The sequence below is a fragment of the Heliangelus exortis genome, chromosome 2, assembly GCF_036169615.1.
Source record: "Heliangelus exortis chromosome 2, bHelExo1.hap1, whole genome shotgun sequence".
Taxonomy (NCBI): Eukaryota; Metazoa; Chordata; class Aves; order Apodiformes; family Trochilidae; genus Heliangelus; species Heliangelus exortis.
Genome location: NC_092423.1, coordinates 57434558 through 57449577, shown reverse-complemented (window position 1 = coordinate 57449577; position 15020 = coordinate 57434558). Strand labels below are relative to the sequence as shown.

At 43.0% G+C, this 15020-nt stretch overlaps 1 protein-coding gene across 1 annotated transcript; it reads left to right on the top strand.

Annotated features, from left to right (window-relative positions):
- Nucleotides 1–587: 587 nt before the first annotated feature.
- RBFA (ribosome binding factor A) lies at nucleotides 588–14770 on the top strand. Its single transcript, XM_071736268.1, has 7 exons — nucleotides 588–1095; nucleotides 1779–1821; nucleotides 2478–2654; nucleotides 6000–6112; nucleotides 7366–7450; nucleotides 11053–11123; nucleotides 12743–14770. Exons 1-7 carry the CDS (start codon nucleotides 944–946, stop codon nucleotides 13122–13124), a joined length of 1023 nt encoding a protein of 340 aa, XP_071592369.1. The 5' UTR covers nucleotides 588–943; the 3' UTR covers nucleotides 13125–14770.
- The last annotated feature ends 250 nt before the right edge of the window (nucleotides 14771–15020 follow it).

Genomic DNA, 15020 nt, shown 5'->3' with positions numbered 1-15020 from the left:
CTCAACCGGCTGTCTGTGCTCCTTTTGATGTAGCCCAGGACATGGTTGGCCTTCTGGGTTGCAAGCACACCTTGACAGCTCATGTTAAGTTTCTGGTCCACCACCACACCACACCAGTCCTCCTCAGGGCTGTCTGCAATTTTTCCTCCTCCCAGCTTCTACTGGTGTATGGCATTGCCTCAACCCAGGTGCAGAACCTTGCACTTGGCCTTGTTGAGCTTCATGCAGTTTGCACAAGCCCACTCCTCAAGCCTGTCAAGGTCCCTCTGGATGGCATCCCTTCCCTCTAGGATGTTGACTTCTCCACATAATTTGATATCATCAGCAAACTTGCTGAGGGTGCATTCAATTCCACTGTCCATGTTGCTGACAAAGATGTTAAACAGCACTGGTCTGAGTACCAGCCCTTGAGGAACACCACTCATCACACATCTCCATTTGGACACTGCTCACAACTCTTTGGGTGCCACCTTCCGGTCTGCTTCTTATTCAAAGAGTGGCGCATCCATCAAATCCATATTGTTTAGAGATCAGAATGTCATGCGGGTCAGTGTCAAAGGGCACTGCACAGGTCCAGGTAGATGGCATCTGTTGCTCTGCCTTTGTCCACCGAGGCTGTGACCCCAGAATAAAAGGTCACCAAATTACTCGGGCAGGACTTGCCCTTACTGAAGCAAGCTGTCACCAAGCTCCGGGTTTATGTGTGTCTTCCTTCCCCCGCCCCGGACTCTCAGTCTCGCCCGTGCCTGACGGCAGCCGCCTCCCTCCTTCCCTCCCGGGGCCGGCAGTACCACCCACAGCCGACGCGGCCACCACCGATACCTCAGCCGGGGCGCTGCAGGCTGGGGCCGCCGCTGGGCGGAGGCGGCACTGCGGGATCTGCGGCCGCGGGGAGTTCCGCGCCGCCGGGCCGAGGGGGGCCGTACCCACCCGCTGTGCCAGCATGTGGGGCGCCCGTGGGGCGGCGGCGGCGGCGGCGGGTGCGGCGCGGCGAGCGCGGGAGGCCGTGGTGCCGCCATGGTGCCGGGCCCTGCACAGCTCTGCGGCCCTGGGCGGCTCCAGGAACTTGCTGAAGAAAATGCTCCGCAAAAAGAAGTAGGTGCGGGGACGCCGGGCGGGCCGGGGCGGGAGCTGGCGGGCAACGGGCCCTCCTGCCGGGCTGGGCCTCGCTGTAGGGTGACGGGGCCGGGGCTGGGCGAGCGGTCGGGCACGCGCTGCCGTTGGCTGGGGCTGCCTGCGGCCTGGCGCGTATGCTCCAAGGCTCCCGGCCGGGCCGGGCCGGGCTGGGCTGTACTCCACTCCGCCTGCGCCCTCACCACCGGTCCGGGCTGCCCTCTGGTGGGGTGGGCTGTGGGCACGGGGTGAAGGTGTGTGAGAGGGGCTGCGGGGCTGCTGCCGCCTTTCCGGTAGCGCGAGGGAGAGCCGCTGACCCTGAGTCGCCCTTGGAGCAGCAGCTCCGGTTCCCGTGGCGCTCAGGTGGCGGCGCCTCGGCCGTGTGCCGAGTTACACCGGGATGAAGAATCCTCAGGGATTTTGCTTTCTTCCCCTACTGCCTGCGGCCTCAGCCCTCTGGGGGAATCGCTGCTCCCCGCGCCGAACCGAAGCCTCAAACTGCTGCAGGGAAAACTGCCCGCCAGTATGGAAACCTGGGAGTTGTGTGCTTTCGGGCGGGTGACAGGGAAAAATTGAAATACAAATTAGAAATTGGAGAACCCATCATTTCTCTAAGCTGCTGAAAGATAAAGCTGATTTCTTTTTTTTCTTTTTTTCCCCGAAAGAAAGAAGTTTTGGTATGACAGCCCTACCCTGGGATCAAAAATGGTAAGTGGAAGTTTTTGGGATGCTGTGTTTATCTGTGCATGGAGGAACAAGCTTGTCCCTCTGCTACTGTGTCTAACTTTGGGAAAAGCATTTTCATGTGGATCAATAGCAGAATTTAGTAAATGAGCACTAGAGCTCCAGTTTCACTATGATGTGCCAGAGATGCTGTTGAGAGAAGCTGTTCAACTCCCTGTGGCTGTTCCCTCTTTTGTGCTGATCTTTCATCTCTGGCAGCACTGATGCTGTCTTACTTACTCTTGAGCCCACAGCAGAGGACTGATCCAGACTGCAATACCTGTATACCAGATTAGTTTGAGTTTTACAGAAAACAAGTTTTCATGTTTCTGTTCAAACAAGCAGTGCATTTCAGTGAACTCATGTACATTCAAACTGATTTCTGAAGCTGTATATCTTGCTACAAAATAATAAAGAAACCTTAACTGTAATACATGAAGATCAAAGATACTGTGACCAGAAATACTCTTTACTGAAACACCTGATACATATGACAGCTTCAGTAATGGCATTCTATGAGCATGGTTAGTAGAGAGCACAAAACTATTTAATTTAAAAGTTTTAAACTACTGATTAATGTGTTTGGGGGTTTTTTGTTTGTTTTCTTTTCTCTAATTTGTTTGCTTTTTCTTCTTAAAAAGATGTGTAAACCAACTGAGTTGGCCTCTGTGAAGAGAGATGACCAGACAAAATTTAGGAAAGAAGATAACATGCGCTGCAGAGTCTTGAATGGTCTTATTCATAAAGCTGTGGCAGAGATGATGATGACCTGTGAAGTTAATCAAGAACTTTATGATCTCAAACTAGAAATCTGCAAGGCAAGTGCCAAATCTACAGCCTGGGTTGATCTGTTCCAACTATACCTTGAAGTCTGCATGGTGTGCTGAAGGAGGGTCCCTGGGAGTTTTGTACAGGAAGAGGCTTACTGCATTGTGTCTGATGTGGCCGGGCACAGCACAGTAATGTGAGGCTCTGGATTCACCTTGAACAAAAGAGAATTTTGTCACTGTTGTACCTTGCTTAGTAGACCTTTGCCATGGCAATGCAAATGCAACTTAGGCCAACTAAGTGGTCATTCTCCCAGAAGGATTTGGTTTTCTGTTTCTCAGACATGTGCCTTGCCCTTTCAGAGGAGGTGCCTGGTTTTACCAACATCAGTATCTTTCCAGGAGTCTTTTTTTGTGCAGCTGTGTTGAGAGTTGATACCTCCTTACGTCTCCTGCCAGCATCATTACACAGGCAGAAGACCTAAGTGGGGCATGAGCATAGTTAAAAAAAAAAAGGCAAGCCTAAGGAAGTGGCCTTGGCAAGCAGGGTTCCTGAAAGAATTGGAACTTGAACCTGATTGTAGCTATGTGTTGTCATATTTCATGGGTTACAAAGGGATGTCAAAGCTCTCATTCAGGAACTAAGTCACTCTCCACATTCGTATTTGTTGTCTGTAAGTTTTTTCTTCTATATTTGCTGGTTTTTAAGATTAAATGATACCAGTGTTTGGCTTGAGGGGTTGATGGGCTTAGCTTTGTTAGTTAGAAGCATGGAAAAAACCCTACAACCTGTAGCTGCATCTATGACAAGGGCTTAGTCATTTATGATTGAAAATAGATGTTTTTGCCAGCTGGATTAATTCTGTCTTCAGGCAAGTGATTAAAATTGCATGGGCAAGGTGAATCTTTTGGCTTTTTTTGTGCAGTACCCTTTGTATAGTATTCCTCTCAAGCTTTGAGGATTGCTTGTCTAATTCAGGTGGCATGTCTGCACGTAAGAATTCTGGCAGGTATAGGCAAGCCACAGTACTTTCAGGGGCATTGCTGTAAATGAAACAACTTACAACGTGAGAGAGGGCAGGAAACAACTTTGTTTCAAATACTGCACAGATTTTATTATAACAACTGCATGGTGCTTTAGTGTTTGAGCTGCACTGGGACATGGCTGAGAGTCAGTCCTGTTTTACTCTTGAGCTGATACTGGCCCGATACCATTACGTCCATTGTCATAAGACATCAAGGCTGCCTGCAATCCATCAAAATTTGAAATTTTTTGTGTCAAAAGTTAAAATTATGTAATAGTAACACAGATAAGAATTATGCTTCAGGTTTGATATATCAAAGTTTTAGACACTCCATAGCATTACTTACGATGATGAAGAAAGGGCTTGTCAAGGTCTGTGACTATTATTATTTTATATTTTGTTTGTGAGGAAATATTAACCACTGCCCATATACATTCCACAAATTACAAAAGTAACCAGCTTTATGGTTTAAACAAATTGAAACGGTTTATTTAGGGGAAAATAACACACTGAAAGGAGTCTTAGGAAGGAGTTAATAGTGGGGGGAAATGCAGGCAAAACAGGTTTTAAGCTAATGAATCACCCTGGGAAAGAACTTTTGAGAACAGAAGAGAGAGAAAGGAAAAGATTATCGTTCTTTTCACCTGCTGGAGAGTCGCTGGTCGAGTCGCTGGTCGCTGTCTCTTTGAAGCCACTGATGGTGCTGATGCTGCTGTCCCTTGCTCCTTCTCGCTGCTCTTGCTGTTGGTCGATGCTGCTCTTCGCTGCTCTTGGCTGCTGCTTTTCTCCCTTTTCCTCTGAATTTTTATAGTAAAAAATTCCTTCTGCTCATAATTTTTTGCCAGAGGTTGCAAATTGGTAACTGTTTGGTATTCAGGTTTTTCCAGAATTCTTTAGTTCTTGCATTTGATACCAATTTGCATTAGTTGTCTGACAACTCTTATCAAGAGCCATTCTGATTAGCATTTTATCTTTTTAGCCCAGTCAGAGGAGGGGGGTTTGTTGATCAGATTAGCCTTGATGCATTTTAAAGAATGTAAACAGGGAAAGGCCACGTGGGGCTGTGGTGGGGGATCTGTTGGTGGAAAAAACTTTGGTACATTTTAAGGAGTATAAACAGAGAAACAGCCCTGCTGGGGTTTTGCTGATCCAAGAGGCAGTTTCTTACTTTCAGCATTACAGGGCTTCTCTTAGGGTTGCTTCCGTACTTACATTAGACTCGGTGTGGGACATGGAGAAAGTTTATCCTGCAGTAGAAGCAGCTGGTTAATCATCACTGTGGGGTTTTTTTTGATTTTTAATGACTGCTGGATTTCCTGAGGCAGCAGTTACCTTGTGGTAGAAAAAAATCATAGTGTCTACCTTGTGGACAGTCCATTCTGCCCTAGTGAAGAGTAGCTCTGTCAACAGCAGACTGTGGTGCAGTTTTCACTCCTAGGAATACTCTGATGGAGTTGTCTTTTCCTCCTAAAGTCTGTAGACACCCATTTGTTCAGAGTTGGTTTCTAGACTAGATGGCCTCTGAACTGTGCTTTCTGATGGGTATTTTATGTCTTCTGCTGCCTTGGCTCCTTCCTTGAGTTGAGCCAGACAGGTTATTAGAGGTTTGGTGGGTGTGCTTTCCATAGTGAGGACCTGTTCTGGAAGACACTGCTAGATGCAATGATTTACAGTTATAGAAATCTTTGGGAATCCAATTTGTGTTTCAGAAGTTTATTCTTTGGGAAGACTGTCAGTGTGTGCTTTGGCACCTGCTAACCACATGCATCCCATTGCATGTATGATAGCTCTGAGTATTACCTGCTAGTGAGTTAGTTCCCAGCTGGCTTTAGAGCTGCAGAGACTGAATGTTACTGTGGCATGGAGGGCATATTCTTTTTTGTCAGTATCAAAACCAAACTCTGGGTGACAACAAACCAGGCAGTGTTACAGGTCCTTTTTTAGTGGAAACTTAAAACTTCCAAATGTGTTCTAAAACAGCATGCCATAAATTGTCATTCTGGACTATTTGTGGTTGTAGCACCATAGCATTGACTAAGTGTAGCACAGTCAGTAATACACATATGTTGACAGGCTGCTCCATTTAATTTCAGTTAAATGGGAAATTAGGCAGTGACTTGCTTAAGTAAAAAAAAAAAAAAAAAAAAGCCCTTACAGGTTCTGAATGTAAATCTTACTTGTTGTTAAACTCTCCCTCTACAAAAGCATTGTGTCATTTTGGTTCTTGAATGCAGAGATTGAAGAACAAATCCTCCTAAGAATTTACATACCCAGTTTACACCACTGTGTGATTATTCATGAATTAGAGACTTTTTTGTATATGAAGTGTGTGTCTATATATAATTTTAAAGAAAGATATTTCTTTTTGAAGGTGTCCCTGGCATCAAACTTTTCAGCATGTCGTCTGTACTGGAATCCTGCTGCTACTATGAAGAGTGAAAGTTATGTTGAAAGTGTACTGCAGAAGAGTGCTCCACGTATACGGTACTGCTATGGCACAAACAGTGAATTTACTTCACAAATTCATAGCCATGTACTAGTACTATATCTTAAATATTTATAACAATCTGTATTTGACCTGTTCAGATCTTTTAGCTTTTTAGGAGTTGCACCATCTCCTGTGATGAGTCTCACAGGGAAGGATGACAGTGTCAGACCAGCTGTATATTTTCCTGCTGTACTCCATCTGGGTTATTTGGCTTCTGTACTTTCCTAGGACAGGACTAGGTTGAACAGAAAGGAAGAGGGGTTTGAAGAAAGTTTCTCTCCATTGAAGTAGTGATGGTGGGCTGGATATGCTGTGCATGACAGTAGGTCAGAATATGATGCTGCAGAAGTGGATTATCAAGTATCTTCTTACGGATTCAGTGGGCAATTCTAATTGCTAGGGAAAATTTGGACTTCCATAAGAAATGACTGATACTACAGAAATTCTTCACAATGCTGGTACCAAAAAATAAATGTCAAGATGCTGCTGCATACTGTGATGCTTTTACTAATTTTTGGCTGAGGGTACAGTGAGTTTTCAGGCTATAGAAATTTTTGCGTTTGCCTCTTTTCTCGGCTTACTCTGTGCTGTCCAGCCAGTCCTCCAGCCAGAGGATCAGGACTTCCCCCATGGGGAAGGTGGCATGGAAGCATAGCTGTAGAGCTATTTTCTTTCTCCCTGAGTCCCTAGGCTGTGTAATTCTTGCTCCAGCACAATGCTCTCTTCTACTCTCAACAGCTTCCAGTCTTTGAGAAGGAATGTTGCTGTTGGGAAGAAGATGAAGAGAGCACCATCAGTCATGCCTGAAGTTAGCATGTAGGGCTAATTGCCTTGCCCTTCTGTGAGGGTTCTATCCCCCACTGCTGTCACCTCTACAGTGGTGATAAGAAAGCCAAATGAAGTGGGGAAAGACCCACTAGTCTATGCATACAGGAGACAAATGTAATGTTATCAATACTCAGTACATTTGAGTATGTACCTGCAATACATTTGAGTACCTGCAATACTGCAGGTACATTGTACCTGCAGTACAATCTGCAGGTAGTAGTTTTTGTATGTTGTATTTTTGGAATTGGGATTCTGCAGTGATGTATTGCTTAGCACTAACCTGAATGGATACCCATTGGACTGTAAGTTTTGCAAACCATAGTCTTGAATTTGCAGTCCTGCTGGAATTAATTTAAGCATTTTATCTGTCCTGGGGGTGCTGTACTGTTACTCATACTGGTGAATGCTGTATTTTTGCCAGGTATCTTCTGAGGAGTCAGCAGATTCTAGGAAATGTACCCCCAATAGTATTTGTGAAAGACAAAGAAGCTGCAGCTGTGAAAGAGGTAATTGTGATCTTTGACTCAGTGTATAAATACACAAACAAGATGACTTAGCATACCATAATACTCAGGAGTACAGAGGGAGCTGATCATTCAGTTGCTTTTCTAATCTGCATGAAAAATCATGTCTATACGTTTCCTCTTCATGCTCCAAAGCATTTTACCAAAGAATCTTGAATAATACTGATGCTTATATGCAATGTAAAAAACCCTTATAGCTATTACCTCATGAACTTTTTTTGATGCTATTATTAAAATTTCTGAAGAGAACTTTTCAGGGAAGCTTGTAGGTCAGATCACTAGCCTAATAAAGAAATCCTAAAAAAATGAAGTTACAGTTTTAAGAAATAATACAGGGTAGTCGTTTGTCTGTTGCTTGGTATACATCATTACAGAAGTGAGGTCTGAGGAGCTGTCTTCCCCATTTTAAATGTTTCATGTTTTTAAAATGCTATTGAATCTAATCTGTGATTTTTAATTTTTTTCTTTACCCGAAACTTTTTCCATCTGTGACTTGTTAAAGTGTTTCCAGGTGTGTGCAGATCTTGGCATAGAGGATGTAAGCTCATTCATACTACTTTTTTATGTTCCACTTTAAAAAGTACCTTTGCTGTTTCATATTTTCTTTCAAGGTGCTGATAATTTTAACTAGTTGAAATGCTGGTAGAATAATGATGTTTTCTAAGAATGTCCTGTCATAAGGACTGTGAAGTGAGATTTTTTTTTTTTAATAGTGAGAAAGATGACACAGTGTCTCTGTTTAGTGGTCAGGGTGAATCAAAACCCAGATAACAGAATTGCTCTGTTACTCCCCTCCACCCTCCTAGGAAAGATAAAAGGGGAATGAGGAAGAGAGACATAAATGTTCAGAGTTAAAACTAGATCAGGTCTACTGGAACAGGGAAGGGATAGTAATGTGGGTTGGAGGACAAATACACAAATATATACAAAACCCAATCTCCGTGATCACTGATATGTGTCCAAAGATCCCTTGTGGCAGGGCTGACTTGGGACAGGGGTCCACAGCTCTTCCCAGCACATGATGGGATTCAGATCCTGCAAAGCATGTGGTGAGCTGATGACAAAGCAGGAGCCTCTCTGCAAGACCTCTGAGTACAGCAAAGCAGCAAGGCAGAGGAGAGAAGGAAGTGGGGATGGGCTTCCAGTCCTCTAGGGTTTTATAGAGTAAAAAATGGAAATGTGAGGGAATACTGACCCTTGTCAGTTATGCTCCCTGGATCCCTCAGAGTCCTAAACACCCTCTCTCTAGGTCCTTTTATTAGTACCATAAAATTAGCCTGAGTCCCCCTCAGACCATAACATACCAGTGAGTGGAATTTCATTAAAGACATCTCCTTAAGCTGTTGATGTGAGAGGAGAGGGCATTGGCTGAAAAAGAGCATGTTCATATTTCTGTGCCTTGAAGTGCCTTATTCTTAGATGTATTGCTGTCCTGGTTTAGGCCCAGCTGGTAACAAAGAATTACTCACTCCTCTCCTCCCACTTTGGGATGAAGGAGAAAATCCAACTAAAACCTCGTTGGTCAAGACAAGGGCTAGGAGGGTTGCGCTCACTAATTTTGGTCATGGGCAAAACAGACCTAACTCGGGGAAAAAATCTATTTAATTTATCATTAATCAAATCAAAATTGGGCAAAGAGAAAACAAAAACCAGAGCTTAAATACCTTACTCCACTTCTCCCTTCTCCTGGGCACAAATGACTTGTTCCTGGTACCTTCAGATCCTCCTCCCCAGGAGCACAGAGGGAAAAATACAGTCTTTCCCTGCTCCAATGTGGGGTTCCTCCCATGGGGAGAGTTCTTTGTGAACCTCTCTGACATGAGTCCCTCCCACCAATTGCAGTCCCTCAGGAACAGACTGCTCCAGCACAGGCTGCCCAGAGGCTCATGGCCTGCTTTGGGCACAGTCACCTCCCCTGGTGTTGGGTCCTCCACGGGTGCTGCTCCACACCTGCTCATTCTCCATGGGCTGCAAGGGGAACCTGTGCTCAGGCACCTTCTTCCCCACTCCTTACTCACTCATCTTGGTATCTCTGCTCCAGTTCTCTCACCTCCACCTCTCTGCCCTGAGGTCTTATAGCAGCTCCATAGTTTCTATACAGTTTTTATAATTTGCATAGTTTCATCTTCTTGAATATGTTAAATTGCAGAGGCTCATCCGTTGTTGCTGATGGGCTCAGCGTTCGCCAGAGATGGGACCAGATTTTTTGGAGCCTGGGGAGCTTGCTGCAACTTCTTACAGGGGTCACCCCTGGGACCCCTCCCCTGCTACCAAAGCTGTGCCACACAGACCCAACACAGTTACTATCACAAACAATTACTGCTAGTGACTTACAGATTTCTTTGGTGTGTATTAGTGGACCTGGAAGGGATCATAAGTTTAGACTCTTAGAAATGCGGTGAATTGCTTCAACTTTTTGTGGCAGTAAATTCTGAGTTTCATGCCATTATACTGATCCTCAGTGCAAATGCTTTCCACCTGCACTAGCATCAACAAGAAGCAGAAGAATAGAAATGAAATAAACACTTCTGAAAGCTGCTTATATTCGTTTTTCTGCTTCCCTTAATTGACACAAGACATGCCAGACAGGTAACAAGTGATTACAGAACCAGTTTGCCATTGCTATTACTGTTATTAACATACCTAGATGGCACTACAGATACCTTCTCTTGCAGCTCCTGCTGCAGGTCTGCTCTCCTGGCACCTGTTCCATTAATCACTGTTTCTCAGTCTTTGTTAAATGACCACTTACTTTTTTTTAAGAAAGCCCCTGGGCTACCTTACCTTCAGGTTCAGTGCACAGGCATCATGAAAGTTAATCACAACAGAAAAGTAAAAACCTTCCTTATATAGCTTTTGTCAGTGAATGGCACTAGGAAGCAGTTAGATTGATCATCATTTCACACTTGTCATGTCATCAAATTTATGTAATCCACAGATTGGAGTAACAGCACTTGAAATAATGCAGCTGAACCTGATTTTTAAGTATTAGAAGACAGGAACAATCTGCTTCAACTCCTAAAATAATGCACTGAATTAGAAGGGACGTAATGGAAAGTAGGAATAAAAATTTCAGATGAGGTAAAATTTTCACAATTAGGTACAGTCTGTAAGCACCAGATATACTAGATTTGTAGCATTTATGGTTAAGTGCCATGTTAAAAGGGAGATGGGTACTCAATTTTTACATGCAGTTGAAATACAAAATTCCAGAAAGGGGGAAGAAATGAAAAAAATACCAGTGTTAAGGATGTTATGAAAAAAAGACTTGCAAGACTAAGACTAAATAAAATAAAAACTATGTATGTCACAAAATCCCTAGCCAACTGTTCAGAAGGTACATAAGGCAAAAAACTGAATGAATCCTCGAATCAGTTGTGCTATTTGACAAGCTTCCTAGGAAAGAAATATAAGCAGTTCCATGTAAATGGAGGAGAAGACTATATTGAAATGGATTTGCTAAATATTCCAAACTTGCAGAAAATAAAATATTTGCTGTTTTGATACTTCTTTTTTTGTATAGGTTTGAACAGAATAAATTTAATACAGGGCCTTTAATAGATATTGTCTTCATGTGTTTACAGATTGAGGAATTATTGTCAATTGCTGATTTTGGACCTCCAGAAGAAGTAGAATCATCTCAAAATGAATCTAGGTGGGTTTTTGGAATCAGAATTCTGCAAGAGTCCATTTTTCCTCTGCTGGCCAAGTTAAATTGGGTATTGTTTGACATGGTGGAAAGTGCATTTTTATTAGATGTGCACATTGCTGTTATAGTTAAGCAATTATGTTATCAGAAAATAGTAAGTAGGAAAGACATTTTGGAAGGCTTTGGTGAAAAGGCATATCAGCTTTTAAAGAGGTCAATTGGACCATGCTACTCATAGAAGAGTCTACAGAATAACCTAGGACAAAACTAATATGCGATCATCCCAGAAGTTAAATGTAGAGGATGGCATTTTATTTTGTTGCTTAAGCTTTTTTCGCCAATGTTACACCCATTTAATAAAATTAAGGGAAAATATTTTTTATTATACATGCTCTGGTTTACTTTCATATTTTGGCACAGACAGATTTTCACAGCCTGTTTTGCCACTGATTCTTGTGCACAGGCGCCTTGCTGCAGTCCAGAGGTTTGCAAATACAGAAAGGGGAGGTATTTTTTTATATATAAGTGGACCTCTGCAAAGCTGTGGAGAATGATTGAATTGTCACTTATAGCAACATAGTGTATATGCTTTCAGAGGCAACTAACCAATAAGGTAATACCAGAACAGTCTTGAAAATCAGCTGTTTGATGTCTATACACATCATGATCATCAGGCTTGTTGAAGGCCTCAAAACTTTTTTTCTGTTATTAGCATTTTTGTATTTATGAAGCACTTTTTAAAAAAAATTGTAAAAATTCAAGACTCAATGTGTTTGAATTTTTAAATTTTGTGAATTGAATTTTTAAAAATTCTTTGCATCAGTAATACTTGTTTCTTGCTGGTAATTTTTTCTTGAGGATAAAAACTACTTGGCCACTTTTCTGTTACAAGTTTGAATTCTTATACATGAACAAGTACAAATGTATTGATAAATCTCCATAAGTTAACAAAAAGTAAGTTAGCATAGCATTCTTCTGTAGGGGACTGAGGGACAGGGTTGAACAGTCTATTGGACTGGATGTGCTCAAAAGCCTATTATTTGTGTTACTCATTCTGTTGGTGGAAATGCCCTTTTTGCCTTAGTGTCTCACAGGACAGCTCATCAGGTGCAAATCAGAAATAACTCGTTGGGAGAAATCACTGTTGTGACAGACTTTCACACAGGGTATCTAACTCTTAAACTGTGGTTTGTGGAAATACCTAAGTCCATGCGAGGGTGCAATATGCTGCATTCATGCACGTGTCTGATGTGTGCTGGGCACAAGCTGTTGCTTCTCACTTCTTGGAAGAAATGGGAAAAATCTAACTTCCAGCTCTCAGGTCCAGCACTCACTCTATTATCTATGCACATCTTTTCCCAGAAGCAAGCAGTTTCATCTGGAATGTAGTTGCTTTTTGGCTTCCTCCCATTAAATCTGTTGACATGATGACAGGACACAGCCTATCCTTGGACATATTATCTCTTTAACATAGGGAGCACAGTGCTGAACACAGTGCATTAATGAAGTCAAACTGAAAACTCCAGTTTATTTCTGTGTTACTCAAGTTCACAATTAGCATTGCCCCTTAAAATACACACAGGAAAAAAAAAACCAACCTGTAACATGTGTTTTCCTTTCCACAGTAAACTGATCTCTTCAGCAACACAGTCTTCAGATTCACCCATGCGGTCTAATCTTTTTGGTATTGATCATGAACTGCTGAATAAGCAGATAATGGAATCCAAAAGACTGAAACTGTCAAGTGATGTAGAAAGCATTGTGTGGACAGAAGAGCAGCAGCAGCAGCTTTCTAAGATTCAGAAGAAAATTAAAAAGAAAAACAAAAGGAATCCTGATAATGCCATTACACCACAGGAATACTTACTGGACAGATACGAAGCTGATTACTGGGATGCTAACTCTGATTCAGTTTCAGACTGTGAGCTGGAGGATGAATTACAGGAAGAGGTAAATGAATTGGAGATGGATGATGAAGAAAGTCATCATACTAATAAACTGAAATGAAGTGAAAAAACCCACTCCTTTTAAAATGGAGGCTGCCAGCAGCAAAAAAAAAGACTGCCATAGATACCGAAAGATCAGTTTTGTGCAGCCTGTTAACCACTTCCTCCTTCAAACTACTAGGTTTGCCACACTTGGAGAGGTTTGCTAGCACAAGGTAAATTAAAAAAAAAAAAGCTGTTTGTGACATTCTGTTAAACAGCTTTCAAGCTGCTGAAGTTGTAGGACTTTAAATCAGAATAGAACAAAATGTACATAGAGCAGCACTGAGTAAAATTTCTTGCAGTTCCACTGGCTATTTCCAATAAAAATATGGTTTCTGTTTTGATATACACTTTTTTCTTTTTAATCTGGTTAAAAATAATAAAAAATCCGTGGTGTCTGTTATTCTAAGGTCAGGATGGTAGAGGGAAGCAAAGTTATGCCAGTGGCATTCCAAGAACAGCCTTTAGTGCATTGAGTAGAGGGCAGGATAATCTCTAGAGGAGCTATTCTATTGGGGGACCCTTTTCACAAGGAGGTGTGTTTTGGGATGATGCAGTGATGGTTTTTTTGTAGCAGGGAATGGGTCCACCCAAGGGGGTGGCTCATGTAAGTAGCTTCTGAATAGCTCTCCCCACTCCAAAATGCCTGCCCCCCCCTCAGTCCAGCAGTGATCAGAAGATGTTTGCCTCTGTGATTAACATGTTCAGGAAGAGGAAAGACCTTGTGGCTAAGAGCAGGGCAAAGTGGAAGGGGAGGAGAAAAAGCAGGATGTGGAGAGAGAGACCACCACCAGAAGAACAACACCAGAGGAGAGCAATGCCAGAGAAGAGACCAAGGCTGGTAACAAAGGAGAAGGTGCCTGACCAGAGATTTTTCTCTACATCCTGTGGTGAGATGGCAGGCTGTCTGTCCCCTGCACCCTATGGAGAATCAGGCCCTGAAGGGCCACAGCAGAACAGGTGTTATGGATCTGCCACCTGTGAGGAATCCCATTGGAGCAGCTGTGTCTCTGCAGCCTGGGGAGGATCACAGAGCAGATGTTGTGGACCTGCAGCTGTAGAGGGGACTGATCCCCAAGCAGTCCGTGGCTCTGTGGGCCACCCACACTGGAGCAGTTTGCTCCTGAGGGATTGTGCCTTGTGGGAGGGACTCAAGTAGGAAGGATTGTGAAGGACCCAACATATAAGTAAGGAAGAACTCTGAGGAATCCTTCTCCCTGAAGAGGAAGGAGTGGCAGAAAAGAACCTGTGGTATTTGGACTGTACACCCCACTCCCTGTTCCCCAGGTGCCACTGTGGGGGAGGAGGTAGAGATATTGAGAACAAAGTAATTTGGGCTTGGGAAGAAGGGGAGGGTGGGATAAAGTATTTAAGCTTGGTTCATGTTTTCTCTTTGCCCTGTTTTGATTTGATTAATAAAAAAATAAATTTATTTTTTCCACAAGCTGAGTTTGTTTTGCCCATGACCATAATTGGTGAGTGAAAACCTCATAGTCCTTGTCTTGAGCCATACAGTTCTAGGTAGATTTCCTCCAAGCTGCCCCATAATAGGGGAGTGGGAGTGAGCAGTTGTGTGGACCTTTGTTATCAGCCAGGCTCAAACCATGACAAGGTGAAACTCACTGAAATTATAATCAATAAAAGTTACAACTGGAAGAAAATAAATTTATTTCTTTTAATATTTAGAAATCTACAGTTGTGTAAGGAGGACTTCAACCAGGAAAGAATAACTGCTCATCTGTTGGGTAAAATTGGGTCTTTCCTCTTCCTGAACATGTTAATCATTGACCATGACTGAAAAACTGTATCAAAAAACTCGAAAGATGGAGAAAAAGAAGCAGGGAAAATGCTCCAGACTGAGATTTGGAAATGGGTGGGGAATCATATGAACAGAGAGCATAAACTTTCTGTGTAA

Excerpts from the sequence above, each read along its gene's own strand:
- RBFA (XM_071736268.1), top strand. The coding sequence starts at position 944 with ATGTGGGGCGCCCGTGGGGCGGCGGCGGCGGCGGCGGGTGCGGCGCGG. Across the intron at positions 6,113-7,365 it reads AAGAGTGCTCCACGTATACG|GTATCTTCTGAGGAGTCAGC; the intron begins GTACTGCTATGG and ends TATTTTTGCCAG. Across the intron at positions 11,124-12,742 it reads TCATCTCAAAATGAATCTAG|TAAACTGATCTCTTCAGCAA; the intron begins GTGGGTTTTTGG and ends TCCTTTCCACAG.